Source organism: Bos taurus, chromosome 13, assembly GCF_002263795.3.
Source record: "Bos taurus isolate L1 Dominette 01449 registration number 42190680 breed Hereford chromosome 13, ARS-UCD2.0, whole genome shotgun sequence".
NCBI classification, from domain to species: domain Eukaryota; kingdom Metazoa; phylum Chordata; class Mammalia; order Artiodactyla; family Bovidae; genus Bos; species Bos taurus.
In genome coordinates, this window is record NC_037340.1 from 62,599,560 (window position 1) to 62,623,823 (window position 24,264).

General features: G+C 45.8%; 1 protein-coding gene across 1 annotated transcript; it reads left to right on the forward strand.

The window, feature by feature from the left end:
* Positions 1-5,313: 5,313 nt before the first annotated feature.
* Positions 5,314-23,971, forward strand: BPIFA2D (BPI fold containing family A, member 2D). The gene is made up of 5 exons (XM_059892793.1): positions 5,314-5,395; positions 16,819-16,951; positions 19,837-19,944; positions 21,258-21,410; positions 23,700-23,971. Exons 1-5 carry the CDS (start codon positions 5,314-5,316, stop codon positions 23,962-23,964), a joined length of 741 nt encoding a protein of 246 aa, XP_059748776.1. The 3' UTR covers positions 23,965-23,971.
* The last annotated feature ends 293 nt before the right edge of the window (positions 23,972-24,264 follow it).

Here is a 24,264-nt window from a genome sequence, read left to right on the forward strand (position 1 = left end):
TGCAGCCATGAAATTAAAAGACGCTAACTCCTTGGAAGGAAAGTTATGACCAACCTAGATAGCATATTCAAAAGCAGAGGCATTACTTTGCCAACAAAGGTCCGTCTAGTCAAGGCTATGGTTTTTCCAGTGGTCATGTATGGATGTGAGAGTTGGACTATAAAGAAAGCTGAGCACTGAAGAATTGATGCTTTTGAACTGTGGTGTTAGAGAAGACTCTTGAGAGTCTGCAAGGAGATCCAACCAGTCCATTCTAAAGGAGATCAGTCCTGGGATTTCTTTGGAAGGAATGATGTTAAAGCTGAAACTCCAATACTTTGGCCACCTCATGTGAAGAGTTGACTCATTGGAAAAGACCCTGATGCTTGGAGGGATTGGGGGCAGGAGGAGAAGGGGACGACAGAGGATGAGATGGCTGGATGGCATCACCAACTCAATGGACGTGAGTTTGAGTGAACTCCGGGAGTTGGTGATGGACAGGGAGGCCTGGCGTGCTGCAGTTCATGGGGTCTCAAAGAGTTGGACATGACTGAGTGACTGAACTGAACTGAACTGAACAGAAGCACAGAGAGATGGAGTGACATGCAAGAGATCCATGGCAATCAGTTGACTGGCTGGAGGGTGTCAGTCATTGGTGTCCGATTTCTATTCAACTTTCCAGAGCTGGAGTTGAGAACTGCTACTGAATTCTTTCAGATGAACTTCAGGAAGCCCAACAGAGAAAGTGAAGAGCACAGATGAGGAAAACCACTGCGATGTCCGCCTGCTGATGAGGGCTGTGCTCAGGGCCCTAGGCTGAGAGAGGATGAGACCCCACACACACACAGGGGCTAGAAGAGAAGCAGAAACAAGCTTGGCTTCTCTTCTTTCTCTAGTGGCAGACTGAGCCCAGATCTTGGTCACAGACCGAGTCCTCACCCTTAATCACACACCCAGACTGCACCTGGTTCTTCTGCCTGACTGAGCCCAAAACAGTCAGACTGAGCTTTGACTCCAGTAGTTGACTGAGCCCTGACACTGGTCACAAATAGAGACTCAACCTACATCTCAGTCTGATCCATGATCCTTATCATATTCTGAGACCTGTACCCTTTTCCCTCTGGGCCCTGATCAGTCTTTTCACATCGGCCATTGTTGCTGAGGTGAGGGGGTGGGAGGGTGAGGGGATGAGGGGGCGTCAGTGCCAGGTGCCAGAAGGAGACCCCCAAACCACCAGTGCCAGTCCTTCCCCGAGCCTCAGAGCTCACAGGGTTTGGGGAAAGTACTCCTGCAGCCATGTCTGGTGAACGCAGGAGCTGGTAAGAGCCCCAGGGTGTCCATGCATCACAGTGGGGTCTCCTTCCAGATTGGTTCCCGGGGATGGGACTGAATCTCTGTACCGTCTCCCTCTGGGACGGTCGGTGCTGCCACCATCCCCCAGGAGTGACAACTGAGCCCAGTCAAAGGACACTCTCGGATACTCCTCCTCACAGTCTGGACACCCGATGCTCGTCACCCTCCACCCCCAGCAATAAAAAGCCATTTCTGCACCTCCTGTGTGGTCCATTGCATTCCTTCCATTGGGATTTCAGGGAAGATGAGGTATGGGCAACCAAGGCAGCAGAGACCTGAATCCAGCGCTGGAAGGGAGTTTGGGGATTATCCAGCCCCACCTCCTTGTCTTACAAACATGAAAACTGAGGACCAGGATGGGCAAGAAAGTGACCCGAGGTCATGTAGAGACAGCCTCACTCTGCTTCTGCTACCATCACCACCATGCTGGAGAGTTGTCTTTGCCAGCACACCTGACCTCATGACTTCCTGACAGCACCTTGCTACCAGGAGACACCACTCTTGTTCCCATTGTACACATTAGGAAACTGAGGCTCATAGAGGACAAGTGATTCATCGAGTAGCAGGGTAATTCCAGGGTAGCCACTTGCAGGACTAGGATTTAAACCCACATCTATGGGACTGATTGCTCAGGGAGGTGACCCCATCTCCCAGCACTCAGCCACCTCTCCTCAGGCCTCAGCAGGTCCCACTGTCCTGTCTTTGGTCTCTTCTGCTCAGGACTGATGAGGTCCTCTCATGGCCCTTCTGTTTCTTCAACATGTAAGCACTGAGTTTCCCTTTTGCCTTGCAGTGGGAGGCACAGCACCCCTTACTCACAGCTGTGTCACCTCTGCTGAGGACTGACCCAGGCTATCACTTCAGTGACCCCGGGCCTCTGCTCTCCAGGAGGCCGTCTCACTCTCCTGCCAAGAGGCCCAGGGAACATTTGCCCATGTTGCCAAGGAGCCATCTCAGTGCTGTGCACAATTCTGTGAGGGAAGAACCACTGTCGTCCTCGTGGGAGACTCAGGTTAAGAGAAGCCAGGGTCACACAGAGGCCTGCACGAGCGGCTGCTTCTTTAAAGGCCTTCTGTCTGAAGGATGCCATGCAAGGTCAAGTAACCCCAAGGAGCCCTTCAGTCCCTGAGGCCACATGGGGGCCTTGGACCAGCCTTCCTGAGCTCTCCCAAGAGGACCTCAGTTCAGGCTGTGCCGGGGATGCTGACACAGCATGAGGTTAGAGGTTGGACAGAGCTGAGCTTGACTTAGCCTCTGCCCTTTGCCAGCTGTGGGATCTCAGGCAATTTACAAGAACCGCAGTTTTCTCACCTGCCCCATGGAGTTAAAAGCAAAACCTCCCCGTTGACAGTCATGATGATTAAATGAGTCAATGTGTGTAAAATGCTTAACCAGAGTCTGACACTGGTGAGTACAAGATGAATGTCAGCCTCAACACACTGGAATTACTGTCAAATGGTGTTGAGAAATCCCATATTCAATATTTATACACTGTATATCAATTCTGATTTCTACTGAGTGACTCTGTGAATGGTCTTTGGAGGTGTGGCAACTGAGTCTCAGAAAGGTGACGTGACTTCCCCAGGGCCACACAGCTGGTCAGAGGCAAAGCTGGATTTCATTTGAAGTCAGTCTCCTCCAGAGCTGGTTCTCCCCCTACTGGCCATAGCAAAGGGATGAGAGTTTTCCTCTCTGTCTATACTTTGTGACAATCCCAACTCCCACAAAAGTGCACAAGGAGGTCTCACAATTCAGGACTTCTCTTGAGCAGTAGCCCACTTGGGTCAGGGCTGAGCCTTTGTCCAGGCTGTTCCATTCCCCTGGTCATCATTTCTTCTCTTCCTCCAGCTTCTCAATCCCCCTCAGCCCTCTGACTCTGCTCAAGAGCTGTCTCCTGGTAAGTGGGGGCCACTCCTCAATGTTCCCCCAACAATGAGACCATGTTTTCTAGCTGGTAGGTCTACCCAAGCTACCTCGCCATCATTGTCCCATACAGACAGAGGGTGCAGGAAGTGTCAGCTTTCATGATTATGGTTTACACTTTTTTAATACACTTTTTTCCATTTTTGTGAGAAATAATTGACATTCATCACTGTATATGTTAAAGGCAAGTTTTATTTCTGTGTATTAAGAAATTATTTTGACAATAGGTTAAGCTAATATTCATCTTCTCATGTAGATGCAATAAAAAACAATGAAAAAGAATAACACTTTTTACTTGTGATTAGATTCTTTAGGATTTGCTCTCTTAACCACATTTCTGTATATCATACATCATAACAGATGTATGATATACAAAAGATGTGTGATGTTACACACATATATCATAAAGTGTTAGCAATAGTCATCAAGTTATGCAATACATCCACAGTACTCATTTATTTAGAACCTAAAATATGGGAAGAATAGCAATAAATGCCTACATTAAGAAGCAAGAAAAACCCAAATGAACAACCTACAACTATACCTTAAGGGACTAAAAAGAAGAATAAACTAAGCCCAAAGTTACCATTGAAAGAATACAATAAAGATTACAGCAGGAGTAAATGAAATAAAAAGACATAAAGAATATAAAATATTAACCAAAATATTAATAAAACTAGTATTGGTCCTTTGAAAAAAAAATTGAAAAATCCTTGGTTGGTTCCCATGACTCACAAGGGGGCTATAGGTCTTCGCATGTTTCCTGATTCTGCTTTGTCCTCAAAGATAGAATTTAGACATAATTATATGCCAAAGTTCACTAGAAAAAGAAGCCATAGGAAGGGGAAGAGTCAATGTATCACTTTAGTGCCTTGATCCAAGTGTGCCTGAAGCCCTCCTTGCCAGAAATGTTCCAATTGAAATACAATTCTGGCTTCTTATTTTTTATTTTTGTTGAAGTCAGTTTGACTTGGATCCTGCCATTCAAATCCACAGGAAGTCCTGACAACATATGTGTAGACTCATGTCTTCCTCCTCCATTGTGACATCTACTCGAGGGTCACACGACCACATTGGAAACATAACAGATATCGAAGGCACAGGAGAGCTTAGAGGTCGTCATTTTCACCTCTTTGCTTAAAAGTCTAGGGAGACTGTAGCCCAGAGAAGGAGAAGGACTCATCTAAGGCTGCTCGAGACTTGAATCCCACTTATTTTCCTCTTTCTCTTCACATATGTTAGGTTTCTTAAAATTATCTACTTGGGCAATAGCCTTTTACCATAAAGATTAAGCAATATCACCTGATACGTTTGCTTAAACTTTAGATGCTGAGCCTCTTCCTAGATACTTAGGGTCAGGGGTGCCTGGATAGTCTGGTCCCATAGTGTCTGGCCAGAAATGGAAACAACTGGAATAGGTGGCCCAAAGGTACTTTCAACTTTGATTTCTAAGAGCTGTGACCGCCCCCCACCCCCGCCTTCCTCTTGAACTTCGACTCTGCCTAGACAAGACCCTCACAACCCTGTGTGCTTCTCATCTTCATCTTGTTTCAGCTCAACAGGAACCAGGCAGAGTGTGTTACTGTCCTCATTTCTTGGCTGAGGGGTGTATTGCTCAGAAGGGGAGGATGAATTGCTCAACGTTAAAAGATGGGAAGGGGCAGATCTGGAGAGTGCTCCCAGTTCTGCATCTTCTCCCATCGAGATCAACTGTTCCAGCTCACAGCCTTTGGAAGCAACCGTAAGTCACAGTTGTTGACCCCAGTCCAGCACCCAGGAGGGTCATACAAATGGCTGGCCCTGGGTTTGGCATTGAGGGTCCACTTTCACCATTAAGGAGGCAGGGAAAAACCCCTTTTTCCAATTGAGGATACTGAGGTCCAGGAAAAGGAGGTGAGTGGCCCAGGTCTCACAAGGACAGGGCCCAACATTTTGCTCCAAAGGGATGGACCTTTCATCCAGATCACATCGAGGCCACCCGGTGGGGCAAGAGAATCCTAGGCTTGAATATCCTGTTTATTCCTTGACCTCTGTTGTTTGAGTTGGTTGTTACGCTTGATGCATTGGGCCGCTGTCAACCCGGAACACCCGGTCCAGGATGCACAGATGGATGCCCGCTTGGAATCAGCTAGGAGCACTGGTAGAGAGCTCTAGGTCATCCAGGGTCCATCTCCTCTGGTCACCTTCCTACATCTGAAGGAACTCAATGAACACTGCCAAGACAAAATAAGTGCGGGGCTGGAGGCTTGAGGAGCTAGCTTTCCTCACCCTGACTGTGGTTCTGACTTCAGAGCACAGAGAAGGGAGAAAGTGGCAGCCCAGGTGCCCAAGTCTGGGGTTGGGACCTGGAGGACCCACCCAGCAGATCCTTGGACCGTCAGCAGACCACCCTCCCCACTGTCTGTGCCCAGTTCTGCAAGCATCAGGGATCCTCCTTCCCTTGGTGTGGGGACAGAGGTGTGGGCTGTGGGAAAATCTGGTGAAGAGAATTTTTGGCCTCAGGATCATAGCCCAGTGGTTGGAGAGTGATGGAGTGATCTCAGATCCCCTGGAGGCCCCAGGCTTTAGCTTCCCCACTGTAAATTGGCTAAAACTACATGGTACCTGGATCCCCCTGGAAAAAAGGTACAGAAGAAGTGGTACTCAGATCTCAGCTTTAGGTTCGGGCAGACTGGGTTCAAATCCCCTCATTTCCTGTTGCTGGATATGTGGGCTGAACATGGGACTCCTCTCCCTGAGTCTCAGGTCCCTTCTCTGTGAAATGAGAGTAAGTATGGGACTCTCCCAGAGAAAGCAATGGCACCCCACTCCAGTACTCTTGCCTGGACAATCCCATGGGCAGAGGAGCCTGGTAGGCTGCAGTCCATGGGGTCGCGAAGAGTCGGACATGACTGAGTCACTTCACTTTCACTTTTCACTTTCGTGCATTGGAGAAGGAAATGGCAACCCACTCCAATGTTCTTGCCTGGAGAATCCCAGGGACAGGGGAGCCTGGTGGGCTGCCGTCTATGGGGTCGCACGGAGTCGGACACGACTGAAGTGACTTAGCAGCAGCAGCAGCAGCATCGGACTCTCCGGGCTTCCCAGGTGTCATTAATGGTGAAGAACCTGCCTGCCAGCACATGAGACATAAGAGATTTGGGTTTGATCCCTGGGTTGAGAAGATCCCTTGGAAGGGGGCATGGCAATCCACTCCACTATTCTTCCCTGGAGAATCCCATGGACAGAGGAGCCTGGCAGGCTACAGTCCTTAGGGTCACACAGAATCGGACACGACTGAAGCCACTTAGCACTCACACACTTGGTATTCTTCTCCATTGTATGCTGAGAAAATGCATTTGGATAATGTGGGCAGGCCCCTGATACACGGCTACAGCAGTGATGATGATATTATAATTATTCCTTGTGTCTGATCACTTCACTCCCCTCTACTTCAAGTCTCCCATGTGTACATGACCCCACTGCACAGGGTTGTGGAGAGAATGAAGTGAGGAGATTAAACATCTCATATGCTTTATGCTTAATCAATGGCAACTACATTTCCTATTTTGTGTGCTATAAAGACAGCATGAGCTAGATGGGCTCAGACTTCCAGTAGGCCTCTGTCTACAAATTCTGGCTCCCATGGTGACTGGTGTATAGTCTTCGGGAGGTGCGGTTCTTCACTAAGCCTCAGTTTCCCTTCCAGGCCACTTTAGAGACTCTAAGAACTATGGTGTCAAATACACTTCATTGATTGTAGGGACTGAATGGGGCTTTCTGCAGAGAAGCCCTCCCAGGCAGTCCTGGGCTTGGAGGGCAAGATTGGTTAGTGATGCCTGCCATGGTTCAGGAAGGGAAAGTGGAACAACCGCATGTTCACCAGGGCAGGACCAGGTCATATCTAATGGTCCCTGTACCTGTGAGGGCACATGGACACCACATGGTCATGGAGGTTGAGACTCTGGGACCTGCCTAGTGCTATGGTATGGAGGAGGGACCCTGATCTGGGTTCAGGCTTGGCCCAGTTTATAACCTGCTTTGTGACTCTGAATAAGAGTTTCATTATCTCCTGGGTCTCGGTTTCCTCTAACTACAAAATGAACAGTGGTTCCCTACTAGACAGCTGACCCCTTGGCACTTTGAGAGGTGGTCAGGAATAAATGGGCGCTACTGGCTACATTCCCACCAGCTGGAGCAACATGCATAGGGGAGAAACCTCAGCAGCCAAGCCTACACCCTTAGCCACTACACATACCTGTGGTCACCTGAACAGGGAGGGACCAGACAGAAGGGAGGGGTGGATCTTAATGCAGCAAAACTTCCCAGTGTTTGGGGAGAGGCAGATGTGCCTGGAAAGTACTTGAAAACAGAGCAGCATGGCTCTCCAGGGAAGTCACCCGTGGGCAGGGTCCCCGATCTGTGTGTTATAATAACAGCAACAATAACATGTCACAGAACATGTGTTCATCAGCTAAGATCACAGGCATTGTTATGACACAGGGGACACATCGGGGAACAAAAGAGAAAAGGTCACTGCCCTGTGGGGCTCCCAGTCCAGTGGAACAGCAAGGAGAACACATTTCTAGGGATAGGTGTCCAGGTTTATACATGCTAATGTGTGTACGCTTCAGACCGGTTCAGTGATGTAGGTATATCCATTGTGCCCAGTTTATAGGTGAGTAAGCTGAGTCTATGAGAGGGAGAGCTCACAAGGCAGAGCTAGGATTTGAACCAAGACCCATCATACTTTCAAGAACTGCACACACTGCCTCTTGTCATTCTCCCTATTTTCCTGGGCACCTAAATGCTACATTTGATCACCACTCAGTACTCTTTATTGCAGTAATAGTAATGACAATGATCTCTATTATTCATGAAGCACCTTATCTAGCCAAGGATAGGCTGGGATCTCTACTGACATTTCCTCAGATACCTGAGCAGCTCTTCTAAGGTAATTAGGACTGCAAGGAGAACCAACCAGTCCATTCTGAAGGAGATCAGCCCTGGGATTTCTTTGGAAGGAATGATGCTAAAGCTGAAACTCCAGTACTTTGGCCACCTCATGCGAAGAGTTGACTCATTAGAAAAGACTCTGATGCTGGGAGGGATTGGGGGCAGAAGGAGAAGGGGATGACAGAGGATGAGATGGCTGGATGGCATCACTGACTTGATGGACGTGAGTTGATGATGGACAGGGAGGCCTGGCGTGCTGCGATTCATGGGGTCGCAAAGAGTCGGACACGACTGAGCGACTGAACTGACCTGACTGATGACATTCTTATTCCAGATTCATGTTAAAAAACAAACAAAGCTCAGAGATGTTAAGTGTACTTGACTTCTGTCACACAAGCAACAAAGGAAAAGTCTGGGATGCACACCCAAGGCTGACTAAGAGCAAGTGTACTATGCTATTATAAACAAAATGTATGAATGTCTAAATGTGTACACTTTATTAATAAGCAATAAAGAAAAATGCTTCTGCAGGCTGTAATAAATAATTGTTGAGCATCTGCGTGTCAGGTCCTGGGGATGATGCCCTGTGGTCCTGGTCCTCATGGCCTCAGAGAGTAGGCCGTTATCTCTGTGCCCAAGGAGCTGCTGGGATTCCTGCAAGGCAAGAGCTCCAGGTGCGCCATCTGGTAGGAGTATGGCAGGTAGCCCCAGATGTTCCTGATCGCCTCTCAGAGCCCTGAAGTGTGAGCTGTCTAGCAGAGAACCACTGCTTATTCTGTAACTAGAGGAAACGGACCCTGGGAGAAAATTAATGTCTTGCTCAGGCTCACAAAGCAGGTTTTTAACAGAGCCAAGACTAGAATCCAGATCTGGGTCTCCTTTCCCTTCCTCCAGCTCCAGGCAAGTCAGGGTCCCATCCTCCCTGGACATGTGCTGTCGATGTACCTGGCACTGGCTGCGGGGACCTTAGAGATGACTTGATCCTGCACTGGGAAACATGCAGTGTGTCCACTCTCTCCTCCTGAACTTGTGGCAGACATCACCAATCAATCCTTCCCTCCAAGCCCAGGGGCTTCCTGGGAGGGCATCTTGGCCGAAAGCTCCATCCAGGCCCTACAATCAATGAGAATCCTACTGAGACTCCCTAACTGGACTCGAGGGGAAGCTGGAGCAGAATGAGGAAATATATGTGCCAAGGGCTATATATCAGCACCCAAGCATGGCAGAATTTGTGAATATAGGTGCCCTGTAGATAAGCCCATTCAAGCTTTTTTAATCTTTACAGAAGACAAAAATAATGAATGCAGCTGCAATTGATTAAGGATATTAGCTGCTTAATCGACCCACTACAGCCTCTCAATGACCCTGTGCAGTGGGGTATTAAACAGATGAGAAACCTGAGGTGGAAGGGAGTGAGGTGACCAGACACCAGCAACAATTGTAATCATCAACATCACTGTAGCAACTGTCTGTCAGGGGCCTACACACATTATCCCACCACTTCTCACAGCGCCCCTGGGAGGAGAGGCCCATAGTTAGTCCCATTTCACACTTACGGGACCTGCAGCTCAGGGAGATGAAGCTCCTTGTCCAGGCCACACAGCCAGCAACAGGCAAAAGGAAGATTTGAATCCAGTCCGCCCAACCCCAGAGTTGGGGTATTGTAATTTCCATTTTGCCACTAGACATGGAGTTGTCTTGCATTTTACAAGAGGCAACTGAAGCCTGGGGCCAACACCAGGTCTGGACTCACTACATCACACCGGCTCCTTGGGCTGTGTTCCTGAGGTGGGAAAACTCTCTTCACAAAATTCCTGCACAGCCCTCACCTCTGTGCCCACAACCTGGGGAGTAAGGGCCTGGACGTTTGCAGAACTAGGCACAGACAGCCTGGGAGGTGAGTCTGCTGACCAGTCCAAGGCTCAGATGGATGGGGTCCTCTGTGTCCCAGCTCCAGGCTTAGGCAGCTGCCCTGTGCTCGGATGATGGGACCATAGTCAGCAAGAGGAACACTAGCTACCCACGCCTCTGGTCCTACCCCTACTTTGACCTGGCCGTGTTCACGTCAAAGTGTTACAGGTTCCTGCTGAGGTGCAAGTAGGTGATCGGAGGAGACTTACCCTGAGTGACCTGGAGCTCTACTGGTGCTCCCAGCCTAATGCCATATGGGCACTCATCTGTGCTCCCTGGACCGAGTGTTCCAGGTTGACATGTGCTCAATGCACCAGGCATTACCACCAACTCAAACAGCAGAGGTCAAGGAATAAACAGGGTATTCAAGTGCAAGGACTTTCCTGCCCCACCAATTGGCCTCAATGTGATCTGAGAGAAAGGTCCTTCCCTGAGATCGCAAATGCTGGCTCCTGTCCTTGGGAGACTTCGGCCAGTCACCTTCCTTCCCTGAACCTCAGTTTCCTCAACTAGAAAATGGAGCTTTCCAAACCTATTTAGCGAGCTGTCTTGAGCACCAATGGTGAAAGTAGTCCTGCAGTGCCAAGCAAATGGCCAGGTACTACCCTGAACTTACTGGGGCCAGAGTGAGACTCGCTGCTGCTCCCAGAGGCTGAGAGTTGGAACAGCTGATCTCAATGGGAGAGGATGCAGAACTGGGTGCCCTCTCTAGATCTGCCCCTTCCCATCTATTCCACCCTGAGCAAGTCATCCTTCCCTTCTGAGCCTCACTTTCCCCTGGTTGCTCATGAGATGAAAAAGCAAGGTGAAGCAAGATAAGCACCTAGTGCTGTGCAGTCGTGTCCAGGCAAAGGTGGGGTCCAGAGGATAGTGCTAGGATCACAGCTCTTAGAACTCAAGGTCAAAAGTAGCTTTGAGCCACCCTAGTCCAGTTACCTCCACTTAGAGAGGAGCTTGGGCATCTACAGCTTAAGCAAACTTATGTGATAATTCTATTTAATCTTTTCTTTTTTAATATAAATTTATTTATTTTAATTGGAGGTTAATTACTTTACAATATTATATTGGTTTTGCCATACATCAACATGAATCGTGTTCCCCAATGTTCATCGCAGCACTGTTTATAATAGCCAGGACATGGAAACAAACTAGATGTCCATCAGCAGATAAGTGGATAAGAAAGCTGTGGTACATATACACAATGGAGTATTACTCAGCCATTAAAAAGAATACATTTGAATCAGTTCTGATGAAGTGGATGAAACTGGAGCCTATTATACAGAGTGAAGTAAGCCAGAAAGAAAAACACCAATACAGTATACTAACACATATATATGGAATTTAGAAAGATGGTAACGATAATCTTTTCTTTTAAAAATACATTGCCCAGGTGGAAAACTTCAACAGAACTAAAACACGTGAAATGGAAGAGGAAAATAAGTAAGGTTCAATTCACGTCTAGCCTTGGCTGAGTCCTTCTCCTTCTCTGGACCATGGGTACCCCAATCTTCCCAGCAAGGAGGTTACATTGAACTCTAAGGTCTCCTGTGGCTTTGATGTCTGTTACATTTCCAGTGTGGTAAGTTGACCCTGGAGTTGTCACCTAAAGGGAGGAGTTGATGTGAATCTATAAATGTGTTAAGTCAGGACTTACTGTGAGTTTGAACAGCAGGACCCAACTCACGCTAGCTTCAAGAGGAGAGTTCTGTAAAGAGGGAATGATCTGTGCAGAGGGCCAAGGCAGCAATGATGTTGATATTTTTCTGGAAAAGAAGGAAGACAATAGAGCCATGGAGAGAGAGGTAGGCGTGTTTGGGGTGGCAGTGAGTAGATGACACAGGGGCTATGATGGGGACTTCAGTTTAAGGTGAGAGCTTTAACTTCTGGCAGCTGCATTGAGAGTAGAGGAGTTGGGGGCAAGTGTGCAGAGGGATACTGCATATATGGGCATATATATGGAGGCAGACCATATTCACTCTCAGGAGAAACTCTACTGATTTAATGGAGTGGGCAGATGGGGGAGGGTGGGTCCTGAGCAAACAGTCGTTGCAAATGTTTTTCCTGAGGCTGGTTCTACTGTGAAGGATGTTATGGAGAGCACTTGGACACAAGAGAAGGTTTGGGAAGAACGACTTCACTGGTCACTGACCCTGATGCTACTATGGGCCGCAAGCCTGGCCCCATCTCTGTCCCTCTCTTACAGGCTGACTGCTTTCCCTCTCTGAGCCTGAGTTTGCAAATGCTGATAAAATTAAGCTAGATGATCACTATGGATCCTTCTGCCAGAATATTCTCCAATTCATCCATTCACAGTTTTAGCCCCAGCCCCAACCCACATGGCCACCATGTTGGTATCTGGAGGCTCCATGAGAACCTGCTCTTAGTCTTGGAACAAAGTCCTCTCCATAGCCATCCAATTCAAGCATCCTGGCTGACTTTTGCTTTGGAAGTCTCTCTGTTCACTCTGGACAGAGCTTATTTTCACTGGAGTCTCCTTGGATGGCTCTGGACGCAGAGCTTGTTTCCGGAGGCAGCCTCCTACCCCATCGCCATTAATATAAAAGAGCCCTCAGCACCCAGCAAAATTCCAGGAGACTGCGCAGGGGAGCAAGGACTTTGTAAGTATTTTTCCTCAAACCATGAATGGTGGGCTCCACCTTAATGTCACTCCACATGGAGGCCTACAGAAGGCATTGGGGAAAAGAGGCATAGAGATTAAATTAACCCCTCAGTTGTGTTTGACTCTTTGTGACCCCATAGACTGTAACCTATCAGGCTCCTCTGTCCATGGATTTCTCCAGGCAAGAATACTGCAGTGGTTTGCCATTTCCTTTTCCAGGGGATCTTCCTGACCCACAGATGGAATCTGGGTCTCATCCATTGCAATCTTTACCTTGAGGCACCGGGGAAGCCCTTCCAAAGACTCTAAGGGCAAGAGGCAGAGGGGTGGGGCCACTTGAATTAGCTAACTTTGAATGGAGCAAACCAAGAAATAGATTCAATTAGGAGAACTGTCAAATTGATGATGAATGCAGCATCATGATATGATACCACTTATTTGTTCATACTTTTGTTTGGCAGACTTTATTTTGTTATGCTTACTGGCGGCAGTTTTTTACTATGAGCTGGGAATTCAACTCCTTGTGAAATAAGTCACAATCCCTCCTCTAAGGAATTCACAGCCTGGTGGGAAAGGCAGCCAAGTGGTCACTAATAGGGACCCAGGACTCTTAACAGTGAATAAAAGCAGCAAGATGGTGGAGTGGTGACACCTAACCTAGTCTCTGGGGAGAGTTCAAGAGGACATGATGTCCTGCTGAAGCTGGAAAGTCAGTAAGAAGTGATACAGCTAAAAATGAAAAGAAGAGGGAAATGTTCCTTGCAGAGAAGCCAGCATGTGCAAAGGACCTCTAGTGAAGAGAGCTGACCTGGAGTCAACAGACTTTTCAAATAGTAGCTCCTTCATTCACTGGTTGGTTGTCTCTGGGCAAGTTTCTCTGGCTTTTTGACCTGGGTTGCTGGTCTGTAAGAGAGGAGATAACCACATTATCTTCAAGGACTGCTGAGGGTCAGAGTCCTAAGTGCCCATCCATGATGTCATTTCCCTGTGGGTAATTCTCACTCCTGTTCTTCCCGTGACTGTCCAGGTGTCCGGACAAGATGTTTCAGCTTTGGAAACGTGTTCTCTTGTGCGGCCTGCTCCCTGGGACCTCAGCGTCTCTTCTTGACAGTCTTGGCAAGGATGGTCTGAGGAAGCTGAAATCTGGTCTTGAGAAAGGACTTGACAACCTTGACAGTACACTTGTAAGTGAGCCAACAACAGGGATGGGCAGTGGCACCTGGGAGCTTGCTTTCTAAATACTAAGCCTGTATTACCAAAGGCTGCCAGCAGGGGCAGCTCCTTATGGGTGCTTTACTGAGAGAGGTGACCAACTGCTTCCTGGTTCATTTGTTTACTATTTTTCTAGAAACAGGAAATACTTAGCTGAATATCACTTTACATCTTCTATCACGGTAACCTTTGCTAATATATTCACAGGATAAAATCATCAATGTGACATTTCAAAAGGTCAAAAGGCTTGCATATTTTAATTTACAGCACATATGGACAAATAATCCTGTATATTAATAGTTTCTCCAGTCATTTGTGAGAGTATCTTTTTTCTACTCTCTTGACAGCACTGGTTTGGACAACTGAAATTTTTTCCAGTCTCACAGATGAAAGGTTATAATTCATCACAGCATTTCTATAATTATGTAAGCATTCACTCATTTTTTTCATATTTATTAGCCATTTATGTATTGTAAGTTAAATATTTAACTTATATTGGTAGCATATTCTTCTGTTGGGTCATCCAATTTACTTAGTAATTTGTATTAACCAACTGGAAAAGAATTTCTACCTAGCCTGGGTAGCTTTAAAATTACCTACCTTGATCACAATAAACTGTGGAAAATTCTGAAAGAGGTGGGAATACCAGACCACCTGACCTGCCTCTTGAGAAACCTATATGCAGGTCAAGAAGCAACAGTTAGAACTGGACATGGAACAACAGACTGGTTCCAAATAGGAAAAGGAGTACGTCAAGGCTGTATATTGTCACCCTGCTTATTTAGCTTATATGTAGAGTACATTGTGAGAAACGCTGAGCTGGAAGAAGCACAAGCTGGAATCAAGATTGCCGGGAGAAATATCAATAACCTCAGATATGCAGATGACACCACCCTTATGGCGGAAAGTGAAGAGGAACTCAAAAGCCTCTTGATGAAAGTGAAAGAGGAGAGTGAAAAAGTTGGCTTAAAGCTCAACATTCAGAAAACGAAGATCATGGCATCTGGTCCCATCACTTCATGGCAAATAGATGGGGAAACAGTGGAAACAGTGGCTGACTATTTTTTTGGGCTCCAAAATCACTGCAAATGGTGATTGCAACCATGAAATTAAAAGACACTTACTCCTTGGAAGGCAAGTTATGACCAACCTAGATAGCATATTCAAAAGCAGAGACATTACTTTGCCAACAAAAGTCAAGGCTATGGTTTTTCCAGTGGGCATGTATGGATGTGAGAGTTGGACTGTGAAGAAAGCTGAGTGCTGAAGAATTGATGGTTTGAACTGTGGTGTTGGAGAAGACTCTTGAGAGTCCCTTGGACTGCAAGGAGATCCAACCAGTCCATTCTGAAGGAGATCAGCCCTGGGATTTCTTTGGAAGGAATGATGCTAAAAGCTGAAACTCCAGTACTTTGGCTACCTCATGCCAAGAGTTGACTCATTGGAAAAGACTCTGATGCTGGGAGGGATTTGGGGCAGGAGGAAAAGGGGATGACAGACGATGAGATGGCTGGATGGCATCACCGACTCGATGGACGTGAGTTTGAGTGAGCTCCGGGAGATGGTGATGGACAGGGAGGCCTGGCGTGCTGTGATTCATGGGGTCACAAAGAGTCGGACTCAACTGAGTGACTGAACTGAACTGATGCAGGGGAGCAAGGACTTTGTAAGTATTTTTCTTCAAACCTGTGACTCCTGGGCTTCCCTGTTAATGTCACTCGACATGAAGGCCTACAGAAGGTTTTGGGGACAAGAGGCATAGGGATGAAAATGAAAGTGTTAGTCCCTCAATCATGCTCTACTCTTTGGGACCCCATGGGTGAACTCCAGGAGTTGGTGATGGACAGGGAGGCCTGGTGTGCTGCAATTCATGGGGTCGCAAAGAATCAGACACGACTGAGCGACTGAATTGAACTGAACTAGTGAATCATATTTCCTTGTCATTCTAATTTCTTGAAAGACCTTGGTCTTCTTTTTACTTTTTGGAAACATTACTGGCACATTGCTAAATGTTCTTTGTAGGAGAAGCTAACCTCTGTAAAGGACTGCCCTTCAAACCTTGCCAGGGCTTAGGCAACCTTATAGATACAGGAGGGACCCACTTTCCAATTTCATTGCTGATAAAACAGCAATGCTTCTGAACACAGAAGCAGAGGTGTCTGCATCAAAGTCACCTAGTAAGTTATAAGACCAGATGTAGTTTCCATCGCTGCATCATTATAACTAGGTACTGTCCACTGCAGAGCCACGTTGCAGTACTTTGATTACATACTTTTTCTTGCAGCCTTTTCTTATTCGTTGTTTCTCATTTGAATTATTCTCTACACATATTTTCTTAATACTTTTCAAATGTGCCATTCCACATCTGCCATGTCACTTCCTCTATCAAATCCCTCTTTCCTCTGTCCATTAGGATTCTCTGTTCTTGTTCTCTTCTTTAGTCAACCCTTTTCTAGGCCTTATGCAAAGCTGTCATTCCTAGACTCCTGTTTGACAATCCATATATTTTCTTTGATTCTAGATTTTCCATTTCTTACTTTATTCTACATTTGTTTTGTTTGTATGAGCAGCTCATTAGTGCTTCACTACTAGAAGCTGATGTGTAATCAACACCTATTGTCTGCTCAGTGGGGTGATTGCTTTGTTGATGAATAATGAGTATGTATTAGCATGAAGGTGGCATAAAAAGAGCAAGGTCTCCTAGCTGTGTGACTTTGATCAATTTCTAAAACTTTTGATCTTTTATTTCCTTACTGAAAGTGAAGATATTAGTAATACCTAGTTTATGCAGTTGTTACAAAGATTAAGTGAAATAACATAGGCAAATATTCTCATTTAGTACCTGGTGCATAGGAGCCGCTTCATAAGTTGTGTACCACACTAAGTGGAGATTGCTTTTGCAGCTATCTTGGAGCAATTGAAGACTGCTGAGGCGGACCCAGAGAAGACTGAAGAAGCTAAGAGCCTGTTGGAACAACTCATTTCTGGAATTTTTGAAGTAGTGTACAGGCTTACGGGGTGAGTTGATGCTTCATTTGGAGATTTTTGTTCCCAGAAAAGAGAATACATCTCTTTGGGGACATAAGTTTAATATCAAAGATAAAAAGTGAAGGTGGAAGTCGCTCAGTTCAGTTTCGTCACTCAGTTGTATCCGAATCTTTGCAACCCCATGGACTGCAGCACGCCAGGGTTTCCCTGTCCATCACCAACTCCAGGAACTTGCTCAAACTCATGTCCATCGAGTCAGTGATGCCATCCAACCATTTCATCCTCTGTTATCACCTTTTCCTCCTGCCTTCAATCTATCAGCCTTAGGGTCTTTTCCACGGAGTCAGTTCTTTGCCTCATGTGGCCAAAGTATTGGAGTTTCAGTTTCAGCATCAGCCCTTCCAATGAATATTCAGGACTGATTTCCTTTAGGATGGACTGGTTTAATCTTCTTGCAGTCCAAGGAACTCTTAAGAGTCTTCTCCAACACCACAGTACAAAACCATCAATTCTTCAGTGCTCAGCTTTCTTTATAGTTGAACTCTCACACCCATACATGACTACTGGAAAAGCCACAGCTTTGACTAGATGGACCTTTGTCAGCAAAGTAATGTCTCTGCTTTTTGATATGCTGTCTAGGTTGGTGATAGCTTTTCTTCCAAGGTGCATGCATCTTTTAATTTCATGGCTGCAGTCACCATCTGCAGTGATTTCGGAGACCAAAAAATGAACTCTGTCACTGTTTCCATGGTTTCCCCTTCTATTTACCATGAAGTGATGGGACCAGTTACCATGAACTTTGTTTTTTGAATGTTGAGTTTTAAGCCCGCTTTTTCAGTCTCTTCTTTCATTTTCATCAAGAAGCTCTTTAGTTCTTCTTCACTTTCTGCCATAAAGGCACTCTCATCTGCATATCTGAAGTTATTGGTATTTCTCCCAGCAATCTTGAGTCCAGCTTGTGCTTCATCCAGCCCAGCGTTTCAAATGATGTACTCTGCATATGAGTTAAATATGCAGGGTGACAGTATACAGTCTTGACATACTCCTTTCCCAATTTGGAACCAGTCTGTTGTTCCATGTCTGGTTCTAACTGTTTAATCTTGACCTGCATACAAATTTCTCAGGAGGCAGGTAAGGTGGTCTGGTATTCCCATCTCGTGAAGAATTTTCCACAGTTTGTTGTGATTTACACAGTCAAATTTTCTCAGTCACATCCAACTCTTTGTAACCCCATTGACTATGAATATCATGGAACTCTCCAGGCCTGAATACTGGAGTGTGTTGCCATTCTGTTCTCCAGGGGATCTTCCTACCACAGGGATTGAACCCAGGTCTCCCACATTGCAGGCAGATTCTTTACCAGCTGAGCCACCAGGAAGCCCATAGTTGGTTGAGTCACTCATGTGGAAAAAGGTTCCTCTTAGAATGCTGTGCTCTGCTATGCTTTAGTTGCTCATCATGTCTGACTTTTTGCACACCCTTGGCCTCTAGCCTGCCAGCCTCCTCTGTCCGTGGGGATTCTCCAGGCAAGAGTACTGGAGGGATGTGCCATGCCTTCTTCCAGGGGATCTTCCCAACCCAGGGATCAAAACCAGGTCTCCCACATTGCAGGTGGATTCTTTACCAACTGAGCCACCAGGGAAGATGAATAAACCTTGCATATTCTTACAGAGCAGAAGTGGTCTGAGGCCAACTCCACCAGAGCTTGGGAAAATTAGAGGGCTACGGGGGCTGTCCAGGTATCTCACAGGCTTAGGCTTTCTATTCTGTGATATCAGGGTCAGGATGAAGGTTCTCTTCACTCTTACCTCTACCTGTTTGCTGGTGCCTAAAATCCCTTTCCCAAAGAGTAAGACTTTTCTTCTCCGAATATAAGTGAGTATAAAAGTCTGAATGGCCTCAAGAGAGAGGAAACTAGAATTCACACCATGTAGGTAGCCTTACACATGAAGTCTGGGAATCAAGCAGTTCCGAGTTCTAATTCTAGCTCTGCAAAGAAAGGAATGAAATAATGCTGTTTGCATCAATAACCAAATGGATGTAGAGATAATCATACTAAATGAAGTAGGTCAGACAGAGAAGACAAATATCATAGATACCACTAATACATAGAATCTATAATATGATATTAGAGAGCTTATATAAAAAGACTCATTGACAATGGAAAAAAAAAAAAAAAAACACTCACAGTTACCAAAAGGCAAACAGTGTGGAGGCTAAATTAGGAGTTTGACATAAATATATACACACTACTATATATACAGTAGACAACCAACAAGGACCGACTATATAGCACAGGGAACTATACTCAATATTTTGTAATAACTTATAAGGAAAAAGAATCTGAAATAAAAATACATCTATATGTATCTATATTTGAATCACTTTGCTCTATGCCTGAACCTAATGAAAAGTGAAAGTGTTAGTCACTCAGTTATGTCTGACTCTTTGTGACCCCACAGACTGTAGCCCACCAGGCTCCTCTGTCCATGAAATCTTTAGGCAAGAATACTGGAGTGGGTTGCCGTTTCCCTCTCCAGGGATCTTCCCAAGCCAGGGATAAAACCCAGGTTTCCTGCATTGCAGGCAGATTCTTTACCCTCTGAGCCACCGCGGAAGCCCCACACCTGAACCTAGCATAACATTGTAAAGCAACTATATATCAATTTAATAAAAAAGAACAAATTCTGACTCTGACACATATTCACCCTTGGAGTCTTAAGGGAAATCACAGCTGTCTGATCATCAGTCTGCCATGCCATCCAACGGAGAGAATCCAATCCCTGAGCAGGACTCTCATGAGACCAAAGGCAAGGTCTATGAGGCTCAAATGCTCAGCACAACACTGGCATAGACAAGAGCCCAGCAATGGCTGTCAAGAGGAATGACAAGGGTGAATTGTGGGTTTTGCACAGGGTGAATATCAGTAACCTGCACATCCTGAATATCACATTAGAACCAGCTTCTGATGGCAAAGGTGCTACCTTGAAAATCCCCATCACTGCTGAAGTCAAAGTGAACCTGTGAGTATGTCTTGGAATCTGACGTTTGGGAGATGCAGTGCAGTATGGCCGATAGATCTCCAATTTGAAAACAGGCAATTTCCACCCTGCTACCTTAGTCTCTCAATCTGTAAAATAAGGAGGTCTTTGCAAGTCTAGAATCCTAACATTTAAAATGTTCTAAGAAACTTTTCCCATAACCAAATCTCTCTTTTTTTAAAATCCCCCTATGAAATACATTTCCAAAATCTTAACACTTTTCTAATTATAAAACTTGAGAATTGAGAAGACATGATCACTTATAACTCTTGGCAAAGTTTACCCCAGCATCATTTGTCTCTCAAGATTCTCGTTAAATGGCAGTGACCAGTATGGGCTGTGGAGCAGTGTGCAGTATGTAATGAAAAGCATGTGAAAATTATATGGAAAATATGATTTCTAGGTCTTTTAATTACTTTGAAGATACAGAGATATAGGAAATGAGGATGTGTAGGAGTCTTTATAAATTAAAGTACACTATGACTTCATCATTCATTAGTTATGAGATCCTGAGATAGTTACTTAAATTCTCTATACCACATGTTTCCTCATTCTGAAAACAGAGATAATGATAGTACTTTTACAAATGCTATTGCTGTAGAGATTAAATGTATTAATCCAGGTAAAATATGTTTTTGGAAATACCTAACATAGTATTCTGATCTGAACGTAGTATTTTCTTGCTGCTGCTGCTGCTAAGTCCCTTCAGTCATGTCCGACTCTGTGCGACCCCATAGACATCAGCCCACCAGGCTCCCCCATCCCTGGGATTCTCCAGGCAAGAACACTGGAGTGGGTTGCCATTTCCTTCTCCAATGCAGGAACGTGAAAAATGAAGTCGCTCAGCTGTGTTGGACTCTTAGCAACCCCATGGACTGCAGCCTACCAGACTCCTCCATCCATGGTATATTCCAGGCAAGAGTACTGGAGTGGGGTGCCATTGTCATCTCCGAGTATTTTCTTAGGAAATGTTAACTCATTTTTATTTTAATCATTGGTGTGATACTCTATATAAATTTCACATGAGCCAAATCCTTGTGGCCAGGAGAAGAAGTTCCTAATGTAAGAATGTAAATTCCATTAAAAAAAAAAAAAAACAGATAGTATTTACATTGTCCATTTGTTGTTCATCAACTAAGTCCTATCTAACTCTTTGTGACCCCATGGACCGCCGCACACCAGGGCTGTACTTGTTCATAGACATCCCATATAATGTCCACATAAGAGAGAGACTAAAGTGGGCAATGTGAAGAGACTTCTCCACCTCTGTTCACTGTGAACCTATTTCCCTGCAGGCCTGTATTGGGTGAGATTGTCGACTTGGCCCTCAACTTGGTCCTCCAGTATAGTGTCAGCGTTGAAACTGATGAAGAGACTAAAGTCTCCAAGGTGGTCGTGGAAGAATGCAGGAGCGATCAACAGAGCACCAAACTCACCATGCTGGGCAGGTCAGGTCAACACATCTCAGCAGAGTGGGGATGTCAGAGGAGTTGGGACTCATAATTTCAGCCCTATTCCTTACCTGGGAGGGAGCAGAGTATGGAAAAAAGAGGTTAGACTCTCAAATCAAGTTAGGTTTGCCACTAACTTGCGGTTTTGTAATCAATTTAGCCTCTAGATGCTTCAGTTTTCACTTCGGTAAACGAAGGATGGTAAGAATACATAACTCACAGGCTACTGTGTTAGCCAAATGAGAAAACCAAGTGTTTACCATACAGCCTGGCACATACTAAGCTCTCAGTAAAAATAATATCCATGCTGACTTTCAGTCTCTTTGTTCTTCCCCTTACTGAGACCGGAGTGCTGACCTCTCCAAATATACCTGTAAATTGCTATATTTCACCTTTCAGCTTCATCTGTTTTAGCTTCATGCTTTTTGAAGCTCTGTCATTAGATACATGCACATTTAGCATTCTTATGTCTACTTGAAGAACTGACCCATCTCATATTACATAATGGCCCTCAATAATAATAATAATTCACTGTGTTCACCTTCCTGCCTCTAGCTAGGAGAGGGCAAGATGAATAGTAAATGTCTACTATGGACTCTAATTTCAGATTGTCCCCAAACCATCCTCTACTTACTGAAAAATTCTCAAAAATGACATCTTAAAAACTGTGTCATCTCCATTTAAATCACTGATCTTCAGTAACCTACCAAATGTACATCTTAAACTGTGTGCTTGAAAGAATATGTTTAGCCCAGGGAAGAGGGTGGAAGGAGAAAGGCTGATCCTGGTTCTGGCTGAGAGAGAACTAGTCTGGAGTTGAAGGCTGGGGCAAGTTGGCCTTAGCAGATAACAAGGCTGAGTCATGAGCAGAGGTCAGTTCATCCTGCCCAACAGGTGTCTGATCACAGCTTTGCCTAAAGACCCCCAAAGTAAAAGATAGGATAGGTCTGCAGCCTATCAGCACTTGGAAAGACTGAGATGTCAGTCCAAATGCCTGAGCCCTACTGGACACTGAGTAGCCTGTAGAGCCAGGGAAACCATCCTGCCTTCCGGGTCTCAGTGTCCCTGTCTGTAAAATGGGATTCCACTCTGCTGCTCCAAACTCTCAGGGGGCTCTTCTTTCCACTTTGGATGCAATCTCAGGCCCTCTCAGGGTCATCTAGGCTCTACTTGATTTGGATCCACATCTTGCCCACTCTTCCCTGGACCCGCTAGCTTTTGGTCTGAGCCTCAGACAAACTCCTTCCATTCAAGACCTGTGCACGGGTTGCTCAGGCACCTAGGACACCTTTCCCGCATCCCATTTCCGTGTTTGTCTCATCGTTTTGGGTCTAAAATAAGGTTTCTCTCTTTCTCTCTCATAAGATTCTACTCTTGCCCTTCTCACTACTTGTCACAAGTTGTCATTAAATATTCAATCGTAAGTTTACTTCATTTATTCCTTCAGCCAAAAATGTGTGGAGCAGCTGCTCCATACAGGCAGGCACCATCCTGAGCTCAGGAGAAAGTACTGGTGACTGCTGGCAAGGTGCTTGTTCTCATGGAGCTTAGTCTCTGGAAGGAACAGCAGACAGGGGAGCATTCAGTCCAGCAGTAAAGAACCCACATGGAAAATGTTCGATTGCTATCATCCCTGGGCAGAACAGAACACCAAACAGGGCGCTATGACAGAAAGCCCTCCCTTAGGCAAGCAGTCACAAGGGCTGCCCTGAGGAGGTGACAGTTACGCGGAGAGCTGAAGGTGGGAAGGAGTCAGCCTTAGGAAAACCTGTTAACACTGGGTAGGCCAAAAAGTCTTTTGGGTTTTTCCATAAGCTCTTGCAGAAAACTCCAAACGAAACTTTTATCCACCCAATATTCAGGTACCACATTAGGAGCTGCTTGTGCTTTATTCATCTGTATGTCACCAGTCAGTCTTGCTTTTGAGCACAGAGTTGGTGCTCTCTAAATATGTGTTAATGAATTAATGGACGACTAGACGCATGGATGGATGGAAGAATGGGTAGATGGATGGGTGGATAGAAGAATGGATGGATGGAAGAATGGGTAGATGAATAGAAGAATGGATGTTTGGATCAATGAGGTCTCAGGGTTGTGATGAGACTCTCATGAGCTATCGGAGTGGGCTGCTGGTCAACCATGGTGTTCTAAGTAATGATCCCACTGGGGAGAGGCCCAAGTCACCTGGCTTCACGGTGCCCCACCATCTTCCACTCTCTTCCCACTGCTCTTGCTTGGGTGCTCTGCCAACTTCACCAACCTTCATCAGTTTCTTCTCTTCTCCAGGCGCATTGGACTGCTCACTGAGGTTGTGGACTTTGCAATCAACCTCGTGAATGAAGTATTGTCCCTGGTAACGCATTACGAGGTGAGTCCCCCACTCCTGGGGTGCAGATCCAGGTCTGGTGGGGGCAGGTGTGACTTCCCCTGGCTGGACTGTACTCTGGGCACCTTCCTTTCTGAGGGGCCAACTTCCTTGGGGCAATCAGTTGCTACCTGCCCCCCTTCACTCAGCCTGGCCTGGGAGGAGGTGACCAGGGGCCTGATATGAGCTGAAATCACTGGGTCCACACTTGAACAATTTACCATACCCATGGACTGCCGGTAGGCCTTTTAGCTAATATTTTTCTTCATTAAATATAATTTTAATTCATTTAAGTAAAAAGAAATCTGTACATACCATAGTTCAGATTCATGTGCATCATATAAAGAAACCATATATACTATGTGCCCAAAATTCGAAAGGTTCTATATTACTCAACTCTGGAAGGGGGCTGGGAATCTGGCTTAATTTTAAAAAAAAGTCCTCCATGTTGTTCTGCAGTTTATTGAACTTGAGTCATGCTCAACG

Bases quoted from the DNA above. Each gene is read 5' to 3' on its own strand.
- BPIFA2D (XM_059892793.1), top strand. From the start codon at position 5,314: ATGCATTGGGCCGCTGTCAACCCGGAACACCCGGTCCAGGATGCACAG. The intron at 19,945-21,257 runs GTGAGTATGTCT...ATTTCCCTGCAG, and splicing joins GCTGAAGTCAAAGTGAACCT to GCCTGTATTGGGTGAGATTG. The intron at 21,411-23,699 runs GTCAGGTCAACA...TCTCTTCTCCAG, and splicing joins AAACTCACCATGCTGGGCAG to GCGCATTGGACTGCTCACTG.